This window comes from Protopterus annectens, chromosome 7.part1 (assembly GCF_019279795.1).
Source record: "Protopterus annectens isolate FY-2018-M chromosome 7.part1, PAN1.0, whole genome shotgun sequence".
Taxonomy (NCBI): domain Eukaryota; kingdom Metazoa; phylum Chordata; order Ceratodontiformes; family Protopteridae; genus Protopterus; species Protopterus annectens.
In genome coordinates, this window is record NC_056740.1 from 237,747,739 (window position 1) to 237,771,114 (window position 23,376).

Sequence of the window (23,376 nt, forward strand, 5' to 3'; positions counted from 1 at the left end):
TGGACCTGCTGATGATTTTTTTTTTCCTTCCATTACTGCTGGTAATTCTTTTACATTTATTTCTTTTTTATACCTCATCTGTTACTTTCATAGCTTTCTATACTTTATCTTGCACTTCATCTTTTTATACATCTCAAACAAAATTCTCAACTGTCTTCATAATTTCTTCTCAGGCATCTACAACAACCCCCTTCTTCGTTGTAAATCGCATCTATTTTTTCCTTCTCTTCATTTAACCCATTTTTCTAACCAAGGAGAAGCTTCTTTTTTTTTCTTCTTTAAAAAATCTTTTAAGATTAACAGTTTACATTTTCTCAATTTTCCACTTTCTTTCTAAATAATTTAAATAATTTACCTTTTTAACTTAAACTTCAACTTTGACTTCATTCACAATGTTTCCATGTTATTTTCTTTAAATATTTAAATATAACTTTTCATATTTTCTTTTATGTACAACCCACCAGTAAGTCCAAGTCACATGATATTTCCTCATGGTGATATGCTCATATCACAACTTTTCTTTTCCTTATTTTAATATAATGAAGTCTGCTGTCAACCTTTTTATCAATTTTCCTCCTTTTATAACATTTTTGTCATCACCCAGTTAAACCCAAAAGTCTGCAGCTGTCACACCTTCCATTATTTCTGACATGACATATTTCTGTTTTAAATACACCTCTCTAATAAATCCAGTTTCTTTTCTTCTAATGTTAAATCACCACATTTAATAACTTCTTTCTTAACTTTTATTTCAAGTTATCTTTCCTTAGATTACAATTATAATCTCCTATCATAATTAACATATTTACCATAACAAAACTTTATCACTTCAAACACTTTTTCTTCTGTCATATGTATATATACGTAAATAACACACAGTCTTACTACTATGTTATTTTTCTTATATCACATTCTAACAGCCTTCCTCGTAAAACTACTATTATGTCCATTAATTTTACTTCCTCACTTTTTATTACAACTGTTATGCCTGAGCACATCTCCCTTACTGACCAAAAAATTTCTTCCCCATATAGGTAAGCTATGAGTAGACAAAGACTGAACTTTGAAAGCATCATTTGCCATTTTCTACTTATTTAAGTTGGTGCGACCCTGGAGTTAGTGTATATACATTCAGGATGTAGGGAGGTGAAGAGAGCTTCCACCTGCAAAAAAAAAAAAAAAAAAAAAAGAAAACTCAAAAAGTGAAGTGTTTGGGGGCTTTTTTTGGAAGGGGGGGCATGCAGTACAGGGATTCCAGTCCTTGCCATGTTGAACTTCATCTATTCATAGTGGAAGCCTGCCATACAGCTCCAATTTTTTTCTTGTCTCGTTTCTAATGCAGCTTGTATCTAGCAAACATACAATGTTCATGTTTATTTTTTTTTTCACCACTCAGCTACTCTCAAGGCTCTAACTTCACTTCTAATACTATTTGCATATAATGCTATTATTGAAACATTAAGCTGTTCATTTTTTACATCCTTTGGGGTTATTTCCTTCTCTCTCTTCTACAATGGATTTCACTTCCTACAGCTTATTTCCTTCACATGGTTCCTACCCCTTCTACTACCTTATCAATATTTAGCATATCAAATGTATTTTGCACGTGTACTTCCATATTTGCTTCTGCTACTGTTTTTGTATTCTGTACAACATTTTTATCCACCGCTTCATTCTCTTCCTCATTCCTCCATCATCTGTAGCTGCACCATCTTATGGTGTTTTATCTGAAAAGTACTTATAGACGACCCATCCAAAAATTACCAATATCTTTACATTTTCTGTACTTAGGTAAACAGGTCCTAGGTATATGACCTGTTTCTTAGTACGTTACAGTACCACTTTTTTCTATTCATGCTAATCACATTTAAAACATGTTCACCCTTCTATTCACACATATTTAAAGTTACCCAAACCTCATAATCCTATGTTCATACATTTCTTGCATCATCCTCACTATTAAATTTAGTTAGAAAATAAGTTTTCAATTCAGCCTATTCAATGTCAGTTGTCCTAAACTGAGCAGTCAGTTTTCTTCTTGGGTGCAGTGCTAAATTATGAAAAATGCATTCTTTCCAAGGCATGGTCATTTTTTTTCCTTTTCTACTTTATACATAAACTTCTCTAGCAGAGTAAAAAATTACCTCACAAAAATCTTATGTCCCCAGATGTATCAGTGCTCTGATATCTTGCAGTTTAAATCGCATACGCACACTTATACTGTCAAGTACTTTATATCGGTCTAGTTTTTCAATAGCTTTAATTCTTAATTCTTACTGGTGGGCATTTTACTTCAGTCTGTTGTCCTCCTTCCTGTGTTTTTTTCCTTCTTCAATACTTCTAATCTGGATATCAGTCTTTTTATTGCTTATGCAAAAAGTTAAGACTTCAGACAATTTCTTGTTGCCAGTGCATGTCTTTAAAGTTACTTTTCCACCAGCTGAGCATGCACCAGGTAGTCTGCCTTTCTTCTATAAGTCCAAGGTAGTGATTTCCTCTCCTCCCTCAACACCACCATGTCACTCCATTTTACAGCATTGCCATTTCCTGGATCACCGTTTTTCATTAAATATACCTAGACCTGTGTATCTAAAGCTTATTCTTGCACTATTTTCACCATGACTTCCTCATGATTTGGAACAACAACTTTTTCCATAATTTCTTGGTCCATTTCACCATCAGCATATTCTCTCTCCTCTTCCGTCTTGGATATCTCTCCTTGCCACTACTACAGCCCTCTGGCACCACTTCGTTATGATAAAAAAGACTAGGGGAAGCTCTCTGGTACCCTGGTTAAATTTCCCCTAGTCAGCACAAATACTGCTTTGGATCTCTCCTGAAAAGAGGACACTGGCCTATTTGGACTAATCCAGATAGCAAAAAGTAAATGACAATAAATACGAGAAGTCTCCAGGAACATCCAAAACATCACTAGCAGCGGTAGATAGATAGGTGAGTAGAGCAGTTTATTTTTTAAAGATGAATGCTGCGGTATAGCTGGTTGGTGGCAGCTCCCCCCTTGCAAACAGAAAAAAATAAAATAAAGAAGATGAGCTATGTCTGTCCAATAAATTTCTTTATAACTGCTGGACCAGTCGCTGGCATATGCCAAATGATGCAACAGCTGACAAACGATGCTACTGCCGTATCATTTTCACAGGAATGGATAGACTTCATATGGGTTTTGTGTTCTACAACAACACCACTCAAGCATCCAGCACTATGCAGAAGTCTAAGTTTTCCTGGGGGATAACTTTAAGTTCTTACTGGCATAGCATTAGTATCATTAGCAGATTCACCAAACTTTGTCTGCACAGCGTTTTCGTGGTGCATTCAAAAAGTCAGCTGAACAAAGTTGCAAACCTCGAGCACCTTAGATGCTTACAGCACATGTTACGTTTCCATCAAAGTAAAATCAAAACAAAGTACAATGACCAGGAAAAAAGTCTCAAAAAGACACATGGTGTCAGAAAGCAGGTTTAACGACAGCTTTTAGAAGATGTAATGGCTATACAAAGAGTAAAAATCTTCACTGCTTTTTTCCTGCAGTTTGATTACATGCAGATTAAGCACAACTATGGCTTGATCTCTGAGTAACCAAAAGACCAAGCACCATTCAAGTTGGAACAACTCAATAATGAAACAGAACTTTCTATACAGACATGCCTTTTCTGTTATATTATTTCTAAGGTTATTCAGCCTTGGAGAAGGTTATAATACATGTGTATTTAAAGTACTGTCTGACCAGCTACCAAAGATGTGGAGACTCTGACTAGCTACCAAAGATGTGGAGACTCTCACCACCTAGCTGACAACCATAAGACTAAATTGCATTAAGTGCATATTCAGGTACAGACAAAATACTTACTTCCCAAGATACAGCTCAGTTAGGCTTTTCAAGCAACAGACAGTTTGTGGCACAACTTCCAGAAGATTATCATTCAGGAAAAGGACTTCAAGTGAATCACTGAGAAACTGTGGGAATTCCACTGAACACGCTGAAACAAAACAAAGTGTTACATCACTAACTGGAAGATATTAACTTTGTAGAATTTCATATATGTTAATAGCCTGGCCACACTAAGAAAAAAAGAGTTATGTACTTACCATAACTTAGCATCTGTGTTACCCTATTTCACTATTCATCACTTCTGAGTCGTAGGATCTGACACTGGATCAGAGCCGGCAACGTTTCAGACTGATCCTAGGCTCAAGCTCCTCCCACTCCCATAATCCCTTGCTGATCTCTAACCCCTCAGATCGAGCTTGCCCCAGAGCTAGAAGACAGCCAGAGGTGACCTGAACCACCAGACAGGACATCTCCACTTCCTCTAGATCCAACAGGATGGGGGAAGGAGGGAGGGATAGTGAAGATTAGTGACATCGGATAACACAGATGCTAAGTTATGGTAAGTATATAACTCATTATCTGATGTTATCCATGTCACTATTTCTCACTTCTGGGTCAGAGTCCCAATTTACCATATATTCCTGGGTGGTCTTATGGAAGGACATACTGAAGAACAGTGGAGCCAAATGAAACACTATTCCTAGAAACTAGGTCGAGTTTGCAATGAGTAATGTAGGTATGAGGAGTAGACTAGGTGGCTGCAGCACAAATCACATCTAAGGAATGTCAGGCTATATAGGCAGCTGATGTAGCCACAGATCTAGTTGAATGAGCTCTAACAGGTCCTGGTAAGGGCAATCCCTTAAAAGTATAAACCGTACAAATATATTGGGATATCCAATGAGATATTGTAATCTTGGACACTGCCTGACCCAGTCTGTCAACACAGAAGGCCACAAACAGTTGGACATATTTGCAAAACTCTTTGTCCTGTCTAAATAAAATCATAATTCTTTATGTACATCAAGCATGTGCAGCATATACTCCCCTTTACTGGAATGCTTGGGAAAGAAAACTGGCAACTGAATGGTTTGATTCAAACTTGCTTCAGTGGCTGCCTTGGGCATGAAAGAGGGATTAGTCCTGTGAGCCACTCTGTCTCTATGAAAATCATGTATGGAGGCTTGATTTAGAGAGCCTGTAATTCAGAAACTTGTCTTGTTATAGCCACTAAAAAGGTGGTCTATCAAGACAACTTAATTTCACAAGTGGCAGCAGGCTTAAAAGAAGACTGTATAAGAGACTGCAGCACAAAGGGAAGGTCCCAAGGGGGAGAGGGATCTTTGATAGGAGGTTGTAGCAGGAAGACACCTTTCAAAAAGGCCTTACAAAGGAATGAAGAAAAGGTAAGTTCCTTGCTGACATGAAAATTAGAGATGGCCACCAGCTGCAGCTTAATAGTGGAGAAACTGGCTCCATCCTGAAAGAGACAAGACAAGAATAATAAGATATCTGGAATGGGAGCCAAAAAGGGATTCAGATTCCACCGACTGGCCCAGATAGAGAATCTTTTCCATTTACTTCCATAGACTTTTCTGGAGGAAGCGTTCTGTGAAGCCAGAATGATGTCTCTTATGGGAAAGGCAAGCCTGGACTGGTTTAGAATTATGGGAAGTTGACAAACCACGCAAGTCAGACAAAGAGTCTGAAGGTTTGTGATTGGAAGATGAGAGGGGTGAGGTATCAGATCGAGAAGTGGATCCAGTACCCAAGGGGGGGTGCTTCAGATGAGACCTGAGGATGGAGAAAGTACAGTTGTGTACCTACCATAAATGTAGATGTTTGAGTGTATTCACTGTTGCAGTCATTACACTTGGGTTATCCTGCTGGCAGGCTACCCTCAGTCGGCCTGAATTCCAAAGTCCTGGTCCGGCGTCGGTTGCTATCACCTCTTCCCTGACGTCAGTGCGCCAGGGGTATAAAAAAAGCAGCTGTCGCCATTTTCTTCAGTTTTTCTTGCCCCAGATGTCAAGTGCCCCCAAATTGGTAGGCTAAACATTCATGGCATTAAGTATGCATGCAATAACATAAACATTTCCTTCATCTACAAGCAAATACACCACCTAGGTTGTATAAGATATTGTAGTACAGATAAGTCCCAGCAAAGAAAAAGGGGGATTGTGGGTGGGTAACCTGGACTGCAACAGTGAATACACTCGAACATCTACATTTATGGTAGGTACACAACTGTAGTATGTTTCACGAAAAAAGGCGGCAAGCCTCCAGAGACCAAAAAGCACCAAACATAAGTAAATGGATGAACTCCTTCTTGTCTTAAAGTAGGTTTATTAAAAAACAAAACACAACCAACGTTTTCGCCACTGCCAAAGCAGTAGCTTCTTCAGAGATGCAGTACAAAAAAGGCGCCACAATTTTTAAATGTTTGCTGTTATACGCCCACTGAGTGCGTCACACTACTACTTAAAAAGGCAGTATTAACATTTAAACAATCAAATAGCGTCTTCTCACTTTATGTTACTACAGTCAACATTGTAGTTTTTTTAAAAATCAGTTACATAAATATCTTAAAAAGAGTATATAAGACCAAGGCAATGTCATATTTGCCAATAGATCTTACACTCTACAACCAGGGGTAAAATATATGTGCAATACCTCAACCTGTCCAATTATTAAAGTGTCAAAAAAGAAAGAAAAATATGCTACATATTAATACTTAAATTAATGCGAGCAAGAAAAAACGCTACATATATTAAAAATTACTAAATAAAATACCCCAAAGTGGAACTGATCCACACTAAAATACATGTAAGGGTCCAAACCTTAATGTATAATATTAATCCTATTATTTCACATGTGTTCTACCTCTTGTAACTTCTCAATTTTAAAATGCACGTAGAATGTGCAGTTGTGAAATTTCTTTTAAAAAAGAATGTCAAAATTTAAAGGAAATGTTCACTAACAGAAAATATCCAGTACAACTCATTACAGAGTTAATTAATGAAGTAGAACTGAAACGTTCTAATGGAACGTATCGGCCTATTTTATCATCAAGTACACTTTTGGTGTCTACTAATGTTAGTAATACACCTGGGGGTAATAATCCTAATGTTACAGGTACAACTATAATAGATAATCAAACTACTGTGAAGGATAAATTTAGGACTAGCTTTATTACTTCTTTTAATATCAACTCTACTGACATTCGACTTATCCTTTTTAAAAACTGGCATTTTATTACAAACAATGGACAACTTTTGGATAAATTGGGCGTTGCCCCAAATATTGTATATAGAAGGGGAGGTAACCTTAAAATGTTACTAGAAAGAAATATTGACTTTGATTTTACTTCTAGATACAAAGGTATGTTTCAGTGCGGTGCTTGTAATTGGTGTAAATGTGTAAAAGTTGCCAACTCCTTCACCATTGGAAACAGGAAATTTTATATCCAACATAAACTCAATTGTGAGTCGAAATCAATTATTTATTTAGCAAATTGCAACTGTTGCATGGCATTTTATGTAGGTAAGACTGATCGAAGGTTACGGGACAGACTTTATGAGCATCAATATGCTATAAAGAAAAACAAGCCTGATAATGCATTGGCTAAACATATTAAGTGTCCCGGCCATAGTTTTCACTTTTTGGCCATCGACCAAGTCTTGCCTTCAGTTAGAGGAGGTCCTGTTCCATTATTGTTAGAAAGCAGAGAACTGGAATGGCAATTAACTCTTGATTCCTTTAGCCCTCCAGGGTTGAACGAAAACTGTAATATAGCGTGCATTTTAAAATTGAGAAGTTACAAGAGGTAGAACACATGTGAAATAATAGGATTAATATTATACATTAAGGTTTGGACCCTTACATGTATTTTAGTGTGGATCAGTTCCACTTTGGGGTATTTTATTTAGTAATTTTTAATTTTTAATATATGTAGCGTTTTTTCTTGCTCACATTAATTTAAGTATTAATATGTAGCATATTTTTCTTTCTTTTTTGACACTTTAATAATTGGACAGGTTGAGGTATTGTACATATATTTTTCCCTGGTTGTAGAGTATAAGATCTATTGGCAAATATGACATTGCCTTGGTCTTATATTTTATATATACTCTTTTTAAGATATTTATGTAACTTGATTTTTAAAAAAACTACAATGTTGACTGTAGTAACATAAAGTGAGAAGACGCTATTTGATTGTTTAAATGTTAATACTGCCTTTTTAAGTAGTAGTGTGACGCACTCAGTGGGCGTATAACAGCAAACATTTAAAAATTGTGGCGCCTTTTTTGTACTGCATCTCTGAAGAAGCTACTGCTTTGGCAGTGGCGAAAACGTTGGTTGTGTTTTGTTTTTTAATAAACCTATGTTAAGACAAGAAGGAGTTCATCCATTTACTTATTTTTGGTGCTTTTTGGTCTCTGGAGGCTTGCTGCCTTTTTTCGTGATTAGTTTTATTAGTGATTACCAGTTTGTTTAACTGTAGTATGTTTATCGTGTTTCACTGTTGCAGTCTTTACACTTGGGTTGAATCCCAAAGCTGAGGTAGGGTGGCTGGGTCTAAATAGGATTAGGAGAGGCTATAAGGCCCTGCAAAACTGCAGTGGCAAAGCCTGCTCTGGATTTAGAGTAGAGAGGTAAATGGTAGTGCTTGGTGAAAGTGTGCACTGAACTCCGAGTTGCAGCCTCTAAAATGTCTTTGGTTGGTACCCCTCTGAGGAAGGCTGCTGAAGTGGCTGCTCTGGTAGAATGTGGCCTAATGCCCTTAGGGATTGATTTGCCATGTTGTGAATAACAGAATTGAATGCAGTGGCCTATCCATTTAGAAATGGTCTGCTTTGAGATAGGCTTTCCTTGTGATCCTGCAGCATATGCCACTAAAAGTTGCTCAGACTTTCTGAAAGCTTTAGTTCTGTCCAAGTAGAAGCGCAGCTGTCTGTGTATGTCCAAAGAATGCAGGAGTCTCTCGCCTTTATTCTGTGGGTTTGGATAAAAGGTCGGCAAATGAATGGTTTGGTTAAGGGCCACACTGGACACTACTTTAGGCATAAATGTCAGGTTAGAACTCAGAGAAACCCTGTCTGGATGGAAAATGATAAAAGGTTCCACAGCCATGAGAGCCTGTAACTCTGAGACTCGTCTTGCAGAGGTTATTGCTAGGAGCAGAGCTGTTTTCCAAGATAAGAACTTTATTTCAGATGTACTGGCTGGCTCAAAAGGCGGTAGTGTGAGTTTCTCCAAGACATAATTGAGGTCCCATGCAGGTATTGGTGCTCTCCTTGGAGGTCTTATGTTTTTGGCCCCTCTGAGGTACTGCCTTAGCAATGGATGAGAAAAAATAGGTGGTTCCGTATTGTAATGAGCTGAAATGGCAGAGGCATGGATTTTAATTGATGAGAAGAATAGGCCTTTGTCCAGCATCTCAGTTAGGCATTGTAAAATCTGAGTAATATTTGGTATAAACGTGTCAATTCCTTGTGCCTGGTTCCAAGCACAGAATCTTTTCCATTTCTCTGCATAAGATTTTCTGGTACTTGGCCTCCTGGCCTCCAAAATAACATCCATCGCTGCTTTAGAGAGAGGTGTGTTCTGAATGGCTACATTATTCGCCATGCTGCCAGATTTAGGGTCCTGAGTTGATTGTGTAGGATCTGATTGTTTTGTTGGGTCAGTAAGTGAGGAATTAGAGGCAATGTCCAGGCTGGGCCATGAGACAAGCTCTTCAGAATTGGGTACCAGTGCTGGCGGGGCCAGTCTGGGGCAATCAGAATAATTTTTGTCTTCTCTTGTCTGACCTTTAAGAGCACCTTGGGAAGGAGAGGCAGAGGAGGAAAGGCATATACTGTTAGGATTTTCCAGCTGAATGATAGGGCATCCACTTTTCATGCTTGCTTGTGATAAGTCCTTGTGCAGAATCTCTGTAGTTGGCAGTTGTGAGGGGGAGGCAAAAAGATCTATGTCTGGGCATCCCCATTTCTGTGTTATCATGTTGAAGACTTGTGGATCCAGTTTCCACTCATGGGGATCCGTAATGTTTCTGCTTAGTTCATCTGCCAGAGTATTTTCCTTTCCTGGCAGGAATTGTGATTGCAGATGTACTTGATAAGTCAATGCTGTGTCCCACAAAGTCGTGGCTTGTCTGCAGAGGGGGTAGGAATGTGTGCCTCCATGCTTGTTTATGTACCACATGACTGTAGTATTGTCTGTCCTTATCAGTAGTTGTCCTGGATGAAGAAGATCCTTGAAAGCTGTCAGGGCATTCTGAACAGCTAGCATCTCTTTTTGATTGATATGAAGATGCATTTGGCTTGAGGGCCATGTGCCCTGAATACATTTTCCTGCCATGTGGGCCCCCCAGGCATAATCTGAAGCATCTGTTGTTATTGACTGCCTGGCTGTGGGTAGGTTGAATGGCTGTCCCTTGTTGAGGTGACAGGACTGCGTCCACCATCAAAACTCCTGTTGAAGGCAAGGAATGAGGGTAATTAATGTTTCCAGGCTGTGGCAATGTTGAGTCCGAACACTTTTTAGATACCATTGTAGTTTCCTCATATGCAGTCTGGCATATGGTATTAGCAGAATGCAGGATGCCTTGAAGCCCAAAGCCTGAAGAATTTTTCTTGCAGATAACTAGGTCTTTGTTGCCAACATTGTGAAGTAAGAAGTCAGTTGCATTTGTTTGTCTGGCGTGAGATAAGCCATCTGGGCAGTTGTATTTAAGCTTGCACCGAAGAATATTATCTCGAGAGGGTACTAATTTTGATTTCTTTTCGTTTACAGTGTACCCTAGGCAAATCAATAGTCTTTTTACAAATGCCAGGTGCTCTAGTAGAATGTCTTTGTTCTCTGCTTGAATAAGGCAATTGTCCAAGTAAGGATATATTTGAATTCCTCTTTGTCTGCAATATGCAATTACTGGTGCCAGGCATTTTGTAAAGACCATGGGCACAGTAGATAAGCCAAAGCGCAGTGCAGACAATTGGTAGCGTGTTGAGCCAGCTATGAATCTGAGGTATCTTCTGCAAGATTGTCTGATTGGTATATGCAGGTATGCCTCTTTTAGGTCCAAAGTTACAAGTCAATCCTTCTTGCTCAGCATGGGCAGAAGCTACTGTAAAGTCAACATTTTGAATTTTGGGACATCCAGAAATGTATTTAGAATAGACAGGTCCAGTACTGGTCTCCAGGTTTTGTTCTTTTGGGATACCAAGAAGAGTCTTGAGTAAAATCCTTGTCCCTGCTCTTGCTGTGGTACGCGCTGTATGGCCTTCATGTCCATGAAGGATGAAACTTGTTTTTGTGCCTCTGCCCATTGATTGTGTGGCAGGTCTGGCATACCTTTTTCCCTTGGCAGGGTGTGGAAATGGAACCTGTAGCCCTGGGACACTATATTCAAAACCCATTTGTCCTGGGTGATCATGTGCCAGTTTTGAGAAAAAAGTGTTAGTTTTCCCCCTAAGAGGGCTGCCAAAAGGTAAGTGCTTGGTGCTGGCAGAGGAAAGTCATTGGGACTGTTTTCTGTATGGCTGTGATTTGTCGTCTCCGCTTTTGGAGGTAGAAGCACCCCACTGTTTAGGCCTGTATGAGCCCTGGGGCTGGGATCTGCCTCTAGGGCATCTGTATCTGCCTCTTTGTGGTCTGTCTGACACTGGAAAGGACCATTTCTTTGTAGGCCAGTTCCTGCTAAATCTGGGTGGCTGTACCTGTAAGAAATCCTTTACTGTTTGCATAGATTTCGCTTTGTCCTCCATTCTCTTCAACACCTCCTCTGCTTTAACACCAAATAAAGTCTCATGCTGTAATGGAGCATATAGTAATTTTGTCATAACATGATCAGGAAGAGTCTGTTCCTTTAACCAAGCATGCCCACTAATGACAGAACCCGTAACTGCGGCCCTGCAAGAGGCCTCTAGAGAATCAAAACCACATTGCAATGTATGCTTTCCCACTTGTTCAGTTGCATGCAATAAATTCTGCATTTCCTTATTTTCTGCACAATCAGAATTTGACAACATTTTCTGTTTTAGCAGTGACATTAAATATTGCTGACATTTAAGCATATGAAATTGACAATTTAAAGCCCTCACAGCCAAAGTAGCAGAAGTGTAAACTTTTCCCCCCCATCTGTCTAGTGCCCAAGAATCCCTGTCAGAGGGGATAGGGTTTTTTGCAGTAGAAGCCTTGACCCCTTTGGGACCCTGAGAAATAGTTTCTGGATCAGCAGCAGGGTTTTTATAAAGAAATGTATGTGACTCTGGAACCCTGTAGTATCTGTCTGGTTTTACAGGGACAGGGGGTAAAGAGTCAGGAGAAAGGCCGGACTCTGAAAATACATAATCTACAATGTCTAACACAGGGGGAATAGCAAGAGGCCTGTGCTGAGGCAGTAAAAGAAAATCTCTAAGCCTTTTCTTTGATTCTGAGTAGTCTTGGCTCTCCCAGTGGAAGTGCTCCCTCATGGTATGCAGGGTTTCCCCAAAAGAAAAATCCTCAGGAGGAGAGGCTGAAGGAATAGATTCTTCAGCATCAGAATCCTCATAGGGAGGAAGAGAATATTTCTGCTCAGAAGTGGAGTCAGAGGAAATGGAAACCTGATCTGAAGATTCATATTCTGTCTCTTGCCTAGGCCTCTTATCAGGAGGGGGATGAGAACCCCTGATCAAGGTAATTAGGTCTTCGGCCATTTTGAGCATCTGTTTTTTAGGCATGGAAGTTTGTCCAAGAGAATGCTGTACTTGTTTCTTTGTCTTTAGAGCTGCTTTAGTCTTTGCTTTGGAAGCTGAGGTAGGCTTTACATATAACTGTGTATGTCTGAAAACACCCTCAGAAGCCGATGCCAGCTCAGCGTCTCCGGACCCATCTGAGGGAATGGTTTCCGAGTGTCCAATACCTTGAGTATCCAGAGGTCTAACTGGCTCCACGTGGGAATCGGCAGCGGCCTGTGGCTTTGAGGTAGTGGGCATCAGGGGCTGCGAAAGTGCCTCACTGAGAACCGGCGACTGGCTTAGCGGAAGCCTCTTCATCGGTTTTGGACCTCGGGTGACTGTCCTTTTCCTTGCGCTTTTTATAAACTCCGGTCATCGGTTGTTCTGATGGCATTATATAATTGAATCTTCGGACAAAGTAATGAAAGGCAAAATCGTACCGATGCTTAATAGTGCGCTGGTTAAATCTAGCACAAAACCGATACCTAGCAACGTTGTGATCAGGGCCTAGGCAAGGAATACAGTAAGAGTGAAAATCCTTATGAGGTATTTGCTTCCCACAAGAAATACAATTGTTAACTTTTTCTGACATCGGTCTGGAGCAAGAAAAAAGTTTCCCCAATGGGGTACTTAGCTTTAATGAAGACTTCGGATCTGAAATTCGATTTTGAAAATCTCAGGAGTAGGCCGACCAGCACTTGCGAACTGCTTTTGCTTCGGGCACCGTGCGGCAAGAAAGACTGAAGAAAATGGCGTCAGCTGCTTCTTTTATACCCCTGGTGCACTGACATCAGGGAAGAGGTGACAGCAACCGATGCTGGACCAGGACTTTGGAATTCAGGCCGACTGTGGGTAGCCTGCCAGCAGGAAAACCCAAGTGTAATGACTGCAACAGTGTAACACAATAAACATCCACACCTGCCAAGGCCAGAAGGGGGCAATGAGGACCAAGGGAGGCTTGAGGCATTTAACTTTCTGAGGTACTCTGGGAATGAGAGGAATACGAGGGTAAGCATAAAGGAGACTCGGAGGCCAATCATGAACTACAGCATCCCTGGGGATCAGGGTGAAGTACTGGCTACCTTTGTGATTGAGAGGGGAATAAAACAGATTGCAGCTAAGTTGACCACAGTGAAGGAAGCTCTCTCTCGCCACTGAGGGATTCAAGGGCCACTCATGAGGACTCAAGATAGCTCTGCTGAGCTTGTCTGCTAGCACATTGGTCTCCCTGTGAATGTGCATTGCAAGGAGAAAGTGCTCTGAGGTCATCGCCCATTCCCACACTCTCATGGCCTTGCGACAAAGCAGATAAGAATGTGTGCTCCCTTGTTTGTTGATATACCACACAACTGCTATGTTGTCCATGTGTACTGCGATGGTACCCAGAGGAAGGAAATCCTGAAAGGCTTGCAACATAAGAGCTGCTCTCATTTCCAGTACATTTTTGTGCAGTTTGGTCTCTGCAGGGGACCATGCACCTTGTACCATCTTTCCCAGGCAATGCCCCTCCCACCCCAGTACGGAACTGTTCGTGGTCACCATAGCAGCAGGAGGAGGAAGAGAAAAGGGTCTGCCCATGAGGAGATTGGAAGACTGAATCCACCAAAGAAGATGATGCCTGCATATCAGAGTGAGGCAGATGGAAGCTGTCATTGGATGAGACAGAGAAGACCATTGGATTGCTAGCGTCCACTGTAAAAGCCTCATGTAAAACTCAGCTAACCACACCAGATAGATTGCTGCCACTATGGATGCCAAGGCCCTGAGAATGAAGTAGACCTGAGGATGAGACAGTTTGAGGAGGCGCTGAACTTGGGATCTGATTAGTTGTACATGCCTGGGAGGTAATGCTGCAATCTCTGACACAGTGTCTAGCTGGATGCCAATAAACTCCAAGTTTTGGGTCAGAATCAGATTTGACTTGGCTAGATTCATGGTAATTCCTAGCTGGTCGAACAGGTGAAGAAGGTACTAAGTGGCTGCAGCCAGTCAATGCTTTGTGGGAGCTGTGAGGAGCCAATCCTCAATGTAAGGAAACTCCTGGAATCCTTGCAGTCTCAGGTGAACTGCCACCACTGCCATGCACTTGGTAAACACTCAGGGGACTGTGGTGAGACCAAAGGGCAGGGTCCTGAATTGGTAATGATTGGTCCTTGTGCAAAAGTGGAGATATCTCCTGGAGTGCCTGTCTATTTTTATATGATGGTATGCATTCTGCAGATCCACAGACCACATCCACTCGTCCTTGTGCAGAAAGGACACAATGGACTGGGCAGTGACCATCAAGAACTTCAACTTCTTGACAGAGAATCGCTTAAGTCCAGGACTGGAAGTAAGTCCCCTGTTATCTTTGGTATCAAAAAGAAGTGAGAGCAAGTACTGGATCCTTGTTGTCCTGGTGGGACCTCTTGGATGGCTCTCTTATTAAGAAGCTTAAGCACTTCTTGCTGAGCTAAGCTCCCCCCAATGGGGTGGTACATCTGGGAGAAGTTTCCTGGGAGGTGGGGGGATGGGAAAAGGGAATAAAATAGCCCCTGGAAATAATGCTTAGCACCCACCAATCTCTTATGATGTTTGTCCAGGCCAAAAGATGCAGAAACAAATTACCCCTGACTGCCTCGAGGGCAGGACAGTCAGCAATGTATCAGGGGTGCTGGAAGAGCTTCTCAGAGAAGGGTTCCCTGGAGCCCTGATTCTGCGGATCCCCTCTGCCTCTAGGGTGGTGTCTACCACTGAACCCTCTCCCCCAGCCTCTAGAGTTTATCCTGAGCCTCCTGAAAAGAAGACTGCAACTTCCGGAAACCACAATTTCTTACTCCCTCATTGTATATTAGAAAAGGACTGCTGAGGGGTAGAAACTTTGATTCCCACAGTCGACAAGGTCTTCCCTTCTTGCTCAATGCAGGTCAGTGTGTCTTTGACTGATGGACCAAAGATAGTTGATCCATCAAAGGGGGCATAGGTGAAGGATGCTTTAAAGGACTCTGCAAACCCACATATGCATAGCCAGGTGAAATGCTGAATAGTGATGCCTGTGTCTGCCGCTCAAGAGGTGCTTTCCACAGCACTGGAATTCAACCTCATCGAGGAATTAGCGAGGGACACAACAGTGGATAGCTTGGGAGACACTTTGTTCAAGTCCTTGACAGGCATCGACTCAGAAAGGGAAGTGGTGAGTTCCTTAACCAAATCCCTTTGGAGGTGGGTGAAATATGCCAAGTAATTAAGCATCTGCAGACCAAATCAGCTGAGGTGAAAACCCACTTTCCATGTCTATCAGTTCTCATTTGGGGGGATGGACACACATGCTCTGCTCCACCAACTCCTTTATAGAGGCAGCAGCTACCTCTATAGCATTGACTGGCACCCCTTTTGACCAAAACTGTCTGCCCATCAGTGGGAGTTTGTCTGCTTGTTTGGGCACTGGCCCCACAGTATCAGGCTCCTTCCATGCCCTGCTAGCCATAAGGTTTATCAGTTCATCAGCAGGGAGAACCCAGGTGGTAGATGGTCCCGTCCCAAATGCCTTCAGGAACATGGAGTCCTTGGAGGACTGGGGGTTGGGAAGACCATCCACCCTTCAACTTGAGGATCTCTAGGATGATCTTTGGGTGGAGATCTGGGAACTCATCCCCTTCATCGAGGTCCATATCGTGAGTGAGAGACGTCATCAGAGAGTCTAGGTGCCTTGTCTTGCATGTCCTCTTCCGGTGCACATCCTCTGAGGGGGACTCAGGGGAGGAATTGGAAGAGTAGTGAACCCCAAGTGGGATAACTCCCCCTTGAAGGCCGTTTCGGGGTTGCTGACCGGGAGCTGGATGAGAAGGCTCAGCTCTCAGAGATGAGGGGGGCTAGAAAGGGCCCTGGAGACCAGGGGGGAGACAACTCTAACAATGGAGAAGGTCCTCTCTACCATCTGGAAGGCTGAAAGGCTAGATGATGCCCCCTCCCCATTCCCGGCAGACAAGACCACCTGAGAAGAGGGAGCAGAGCATGCTACCGCCTCAAGTCCGCTGGATAATACCGGTCCCGAACTGTCGAGAGCCAAAGCACTGAAGGGCAGCCACTGGTCCAAAAAAACTGGACCGGAACCCCTTCCCCAAAGACTCTGGAGTGGCTACTCGGGTCTGGGACCCAGTCTGCTCCAAGGGAGGAACAGCAGAGCCAGACAGGGTCTCGGATGGGGTAGAGACATGGAAGTCCAAAACCACCTGGGTCAGATGAGGAGATTGAAGTGTAGGGGCAGGGGAAGGACCCCTGGCTGGTTGGGCAGGGGATGACAGAAACTCTAACTCAATTTGAGCCTTGAGGAAAGACCTCATCATCCTGTCCATGTCAGATGGGAGCAAGCTTCTGAAGGACCTAAAAGAGACTGAAGACCTAGCTGAGGATGCATGCCTAGACCCCAAGGACCTCCCATACCTCTCAGAAGAACAGCTTCTGTGCCTGGGAGCTGCAAAACACTGTTCCTGGCCAGAACTTGATGGAGATTCCCTGATCAAGATGGTGGGATTGGACATGGCTCCTAGATCCATCCACTTCGGATCTGAGGGAAACTGAGGATCTGAGCATTTAGAACTCGAAACCCTCAGATCCAAGGAGGTTGGATCTGTGGTAGGTCTAATTATGACTGGAGCTGAAGGCCTCAATCCGGAGGCTTGGATTCAAGAGTAGACTCACGAGACCTCCGATCAGAGGTCCTCAGATCTGACCATGCCAAGGCTGGAGTTGGATCCGACAGCATAGGCTTCTAAGAGGAACAGGACCCAGAGACAGAGACAGCTTTTCTCTTCTGGTCAGAGGGACCCAGTTTGGCCATAGACTGGTGGACCAACTCCCCCCCTCCCCGAGCCAAGCCTTTCAATAGTAACTTATTGCAGCACTTGATCAAAGCCCTGGGGTTGAATGTAACACAAATGTTGCATTCAACCTCCAGGTGGTCAGTGCCCAAACAATAAAGGTACTCCTCCTGTGAGTCAGAAATGGGCATCTTCCAACCACATTAGGAGCACCTCTTAAGTCCTTCTTAAGTCCTTCTGGTCTGTCAGACATGAGGAGCAGAACAGCAGAACAAGAACAAAGCCAAAACACAACCGGAATTGTTAACCAGGGAACAAACCACAGTCAAAAACCAGCGAGAAGCCAACAACAACAAGACAATTAAAATTCATAAGCAGGAGCAAGAAAGGAAACTAAACCCAAGATATTTTTAAAATAGAGAAAATGACACCAAAAGGGCAGACAATAAGAAAATAGTTAGAAAGGGAGGGGAGGCTAAGAGGGTACAAAAACTACAAACTTAGTACTCTAAAGAGACAATAAGTAGATTTAAAGCTAGAAAGGCAAAAATGAATTTTGAAAATTATTCTCTTATCCCATAGAAGGATTTGAGCCAGTAGGAATCGTGTCTGTAGCGGTGAGTGGCAGACACGATCAGGGGGGGTTATATGGCAACAAGGGATTATAGGAGTTGGAGGAGCTCGAGCCTAGGATCTGTCTGATAAGCTGCCAGCTCGGATGTGATGTCGAATCCTATGACCCAGAAGTGAGGAATAGTGACATGGACATCAGATCATTTTTTAACAGCAAGGACAAGTTAAGAGACAGTTCACAATGTGAATGATAATACTTTATGGCATTCATTTTTGAGGAAGTAAGATTTGACAACTAGTGATAATTAACACTTGGTATATCACATTATTTTAATATTCTTCAATGAGGCTGAAATATGCAGCAAGCACAGAGCAGATTTCAAAGACTTATATGACCTCTAAAATTTACACCTACAAAGGTGATACGGTTCATACTGAAGACAAAATTGCTTCCTCAAAAAAGGGACTCATACTTTGGCTCATGCCTGCTCCCCAAGTAACTGACACAGCAAGACCTACAGCAGATAAGCAGCAGCTTAGTATAAAGAGATTTCTCCATACCTACGAACACTACACTCATCTGATGTATTAAGTGAGAAATACAACTCAGGAGCACACTGCAAACCTCAATTTTCATACATGTCATAACATGACACTATAACATACATTACTAATATTTCCTTTGTTGCACTTAAATGGTGCTGGAACTGTGAAGGAAGAGTTTTCTGAAAACAGTGAGATGTCGCCAAAATTAGCGACAGACTCAGGGCGGTCGCACTCCAGTGTAAAGCTAGGGCTTCTTTGTGATCTCAACCTACGATCGACAGCAGGGCTGAAATGATGACAAAAGCAGGCCCTTGAGGCAGGAGCGGTATGATCTCCTCAATAAAGCAGGACAAAATGCTAGTACATAAGTGGCAGCATTCTCCTTTCAGAATCTCTACAAGGGTTGGGGCGACACCTAGGCAGTGCGAAGGTGAAACTCTCTAGTAGCAGACGCTGCGTTATACTCTACAGCTCAAGCAAATGCAAATGGGAGGTTATCCAGAATGCATCTTCTTGGGTTTTAAGATTATCGCTTTTGGGGTTAAGAAATCCTTGCTTTTGGTTATGAAGATAACCCAAGGAAAACTTTAAAAGAGCTGCAAAAGAAATGGTTTAAACTACTGCCACTTTCAGTAGTGGCCCCAATCATTAATGAGTAGCGGTCAGACCCGAATGACTTTATCATTAAGCTTTCCACAACTGATGCCAGATTGTGGGCTTACTTTAAAAAGCACATCTTAGGCTCAGGCATTCCAGGAATATTGTTCTATTGTTCTGTTTTTTGTCACTCATTCTTGGTAGGTTTGATTGTTTCACACACATACTGCACATGGACATTTATTTAAATATAGTTTTCATCCTTGATAGAAATTATTCATAGTATACACGATGCTATGATATTTTTTTTCAAATTATTTTGTGTTTTTCATCGTATTTCTGTACAAAAGATCAGATAACAGTAATCATAAATCGAGCAAAATCTTAGTTGCTTACTAATCTCTCTTGTATTCTTTGTTAGAACAGATTACTTCTTATAATTCAGAGTTTGATAAAGCTCGACAAAATGAGTTGCTGATAATGGAAGACTGGAATGCCTGTTCTAAGATAGACAAAATGGGAAACGAACATTGCCTAGGTCAACTTGATTTGGGCAATAGGAATAATGAAGAAGAGACCATTGTAGACTTCTCTTTAATGGCTAAATGGTGGTAAATATATAGTTCATCAAGACATACAGGTGCAAGAAGCAGCTGGCTCCCAGCATAAACCACTGGAGGTCACAATCGGATGAAAGTAGTGTTGTGAGAAAGTTCAAAGGTCAACACAAATGACACTGAATACTGTGAAGTTGACAGAAGTAATACAAGAGTTAAAGGTAATACGTAAGGTTCAAGAAGAAGAGGAAACAGCATCTCAAAGCAGCAAATCTAAAGACAATAGAACAGATACGTAATCAAGTCAGGTATGGAAAAAAAGTATATAACATAAGGAAAGCTGGTGGTGGAACGCAGACATCTAGGACGCCATAAAAGGAAAGGAGGAGGGCAGACAGATAAGATTAAGAGGGAATCATGGTTGGCTAACAAGGAATTTAAATAGTGGGTGCAACGCATAGAACAAGATGCCAAAGAAACTCTATCAGCTTCTGTACACTGGCTCAGCAGATGGCACAAGAAGCACTATCAGGCTGCAAGATAATGACAGAAAAATAAAGAAGATAGTTGGCAAACACCATTAATGAAGGATGCCATCAGCAATCTGCTCGCCAGTCCAGGTGAAAAACTTACAGAAGCTGTACTGCCGCATACACAGCATATAATAAAAGAGGAAGGAGATGTCACCCTAAAGGAAGTACAAATTGCACTGAGGAAGATGAAGTCATCACACATATGATCAAGAAGCTAGATGAAATAGGGCAGAAATGAGCTCCTGAGGATACACCTTAGAACATGGAGAGATAATCATATCCCAGATGATTGGCGAATAGGAATTCTAGTGCTGGTGTCTCCTATAACAAATGAAATATTCATAACTGCAAGTAGTTCAGGGGCATTAAACATTTCTCACACTGCATGAAAATGCTGGAGAGGTTGATTTGTAAATGATTAGACAGAGTAGCAGAAAGTAATAAGGCTGAAGTGCAGTTCCAATTCAGCTCAATATGCACAATACAACTGATTCGATAGTTGCAGTGACACAAAGTGGAGAAGAAGCTGGAAATTAGGAAAAAAATGTCCAACAGGGCATGCCTGGATTTGGAGACAAAATATGACAAGATCCCAAGAAAGCTGATTTGCATATTCTGGCAATGGTTTGAGGCCCTGGAAAGACTGGAAGAATTAGTACAGGCCATACACTAGGATACATTAGGATACAATGATAAAAGTATAAACAGTGTTCAGACCTTGCAGAGGAGTACATAGTGGGTGTGCATCAAGGCTCAGGTCTGAGCCCACTGTTGCTCATGCAGGTGATGGACTACATCAGCAAGCAGGTCAGAGGGAACAGATCAACAAAAATGATGTATGTAGATAGTGTGGCAAGGAATTTAAGGTTAAACCTAAATGTCTCCCAAAGAATAAATTCAAGACTCTACCCAAGTTTTTGTTACTACACTAGGGATGCCCCCAGTACAGGGCTTGGATGTTCACTTATAGTGATTATATACTTTGAAGGGAGGTGGAATGACTGCAATACCATATCAACAATATATCATATGCATATGTTCATGATGTATTTAAGCATTTGAGTCATAGATATCTTGTACCTTCTGTCACACTGAGGGCAATGGCAAGCCTCAAGATAATTTATCACAAAGGTAATGGAGCATTTTGATGGTCCTCCATTTCTGATGTTTGATTTCGATGATGAAATGGAGATTACCAAAGTAGAAAAGAAAAACCACCAATTTAAAGCCTAGTATTTTTTTCACCAATCAATTAACGAGTAAAAATGAAAATTTAATTCATTGATTACATTACAAGTAATGGTCCAAACCATTTCACAGTATGAATATAATGCATTGCTACAATATTATGAAATATGGAGTCTATATCAAACAATTAAGTCTCAAACCCTTTCTCTTTCCTGTCAACACCATTGGACAAAACAGATCAAAATTCTTCATGCATTAACTAAACAGAGATTCTGTGATAACTCTATGTGTAGCATAATGCTTAATCATCATAACTTTCTTTGTCAGAAGCAGATGTGAATCAAGTGTGCTGGATCCAGGATTTTCATAATTAATTATTATGATTCTCTCTTCCCTCTTCAGGATATGTGCCAGTGATTCTGCCTGCTAATGGGCACATTTTGTATCTTTGCTGTTTGGATACACCATTGACAGTCTGATAAACGTTTAACAAAATCATCAAATATAGGTGCCAACAGATGGTAACTAATTCCCCTCTGTAAAAGTACCACCTTAGAAAAAGGAACATTGCTCCCATTTGCAGTTCATCATGGTGTCGGATTCTCAAATCTCCGGAAAAATCCATAAAACATTCAAGAATGACTTGCTTCAGCTCAAAAATATTCTCCAGCTTAACTTATCATGCTTGAGAGACCCACTTTATTGTGAGGTACTTACACAACATTATTTTTTTATTATAGTTGAGAAGTCACTCAGCATTATTCAACATAACCGAATCACCTAGAGCCATATTTTACACTGCGAGTGGCTAGCCCTGCCATGGCGAGCAGTCTGTGATCCGTGTTCACCTATCTTGAGGATACTGCACACCACAGTAGATGTCCAAAGTGGTTGGTCTTTACAACTCTTCCCCCTATAGAGCACCATGTAGAGTCTGTACTGCTCCCCACAGCTCCATTAATTGGTGAGTTTGAGATGGAAACACTCAGCATGTTTTTCAGACATGGGAGAAACCCCCAAGGAGAGACAGGGACAACAAGCAAACTCCAGACATTGGTCTGAGGTCAGGATAGAATATTGTACCTCTCTATTAACTAATAGCATAGGTAATTTTTAAGCTCTCCCTAACCCTGAAAACATAAAAGCCTATGCAGAAGTATACACAAATGTCCTTTACAACCACTTAACAGCATAGAAACGGCAGTACCTGACTAAACTAAACCCAGGACTAGCCGGAAAAACAAGCCACCCTGGTGGATCCCTGGCATAAATAGGGTATATAATAGAAGGAAGAAATTCCCCTCTAGAAGTAAGTGGGAGGGTGTATAACAGAAAAAATCCCTTATTAGTCTCAACAGTCAAATTTAAGAACTAGTTAAGTCTTTAAAAGCTAAATTCAAGACTAAAACAGCCTCCCACGTAAAAGATAACCACAAAGCATGTTTTAGTTATGCCCCAAATGTTAAGGGAAATGCTCAATAATGTGCTGAGTTGGCTGTAGATGGCACTACCTATGTCCAGCCAAAACAAATGGCAAACATACTGGCCAATACATTCAGCTCAGATTTCACCCATCACATCTGGTCACTCCCCATGAAATACCCCCTACCATTCCTTTGTCTGTTATCACAAAAGAACAGGTGATCACTGCACTCTCTGAAGCTAGAAACATGGCATCAGTGGGCCATGATGGCATCCCAGGGTGCCTACTAAATAGCTTGAAATATGACCTAGCAGACCAGCTCAAATCTCTATTTAACCATAGTCTCCAGAGAGGCTTTGTTCCAGTAAAGTGGAGGTCAGAAACAATCATCCCTCTGCATAAGGGGGGAGCATCAACTGATCCAGCAAACTACTGACCCATAAGTCTGACTAAAATCATATGCAAGGCTATGGAAAGAATAATCATGGACCTGATTAAAAATGAACAGGAAATCTCCATACTCTAAACTCAACCCAGTTTGGCTTTGCAAGGACTGGTCCTGCCTGTTCAATCTAGTGGAATTCTTT

General features: G+C 41.5%; 1 protein-coding gene across 1 annotated transcript in view; it reads right to left on the reverse strand.

Annotated features, from left to right (window-relative positions):
• Positions 1–23,376, reverse strand: part of LRRK1 (leucine rich repeat kinase 1) — a 2,417,153-nt gene that overhangs the window by 950,564 nt on the left and 1,443,213 nt on the right. Inside the window, 1 exon segment of the mRNA XM_044078686.1 lies at positions 3,869–3,998. Within this exon segment, the coding sequence (XP_043934621.1) occupies positions 3,869–3,998 (130 nt within the window).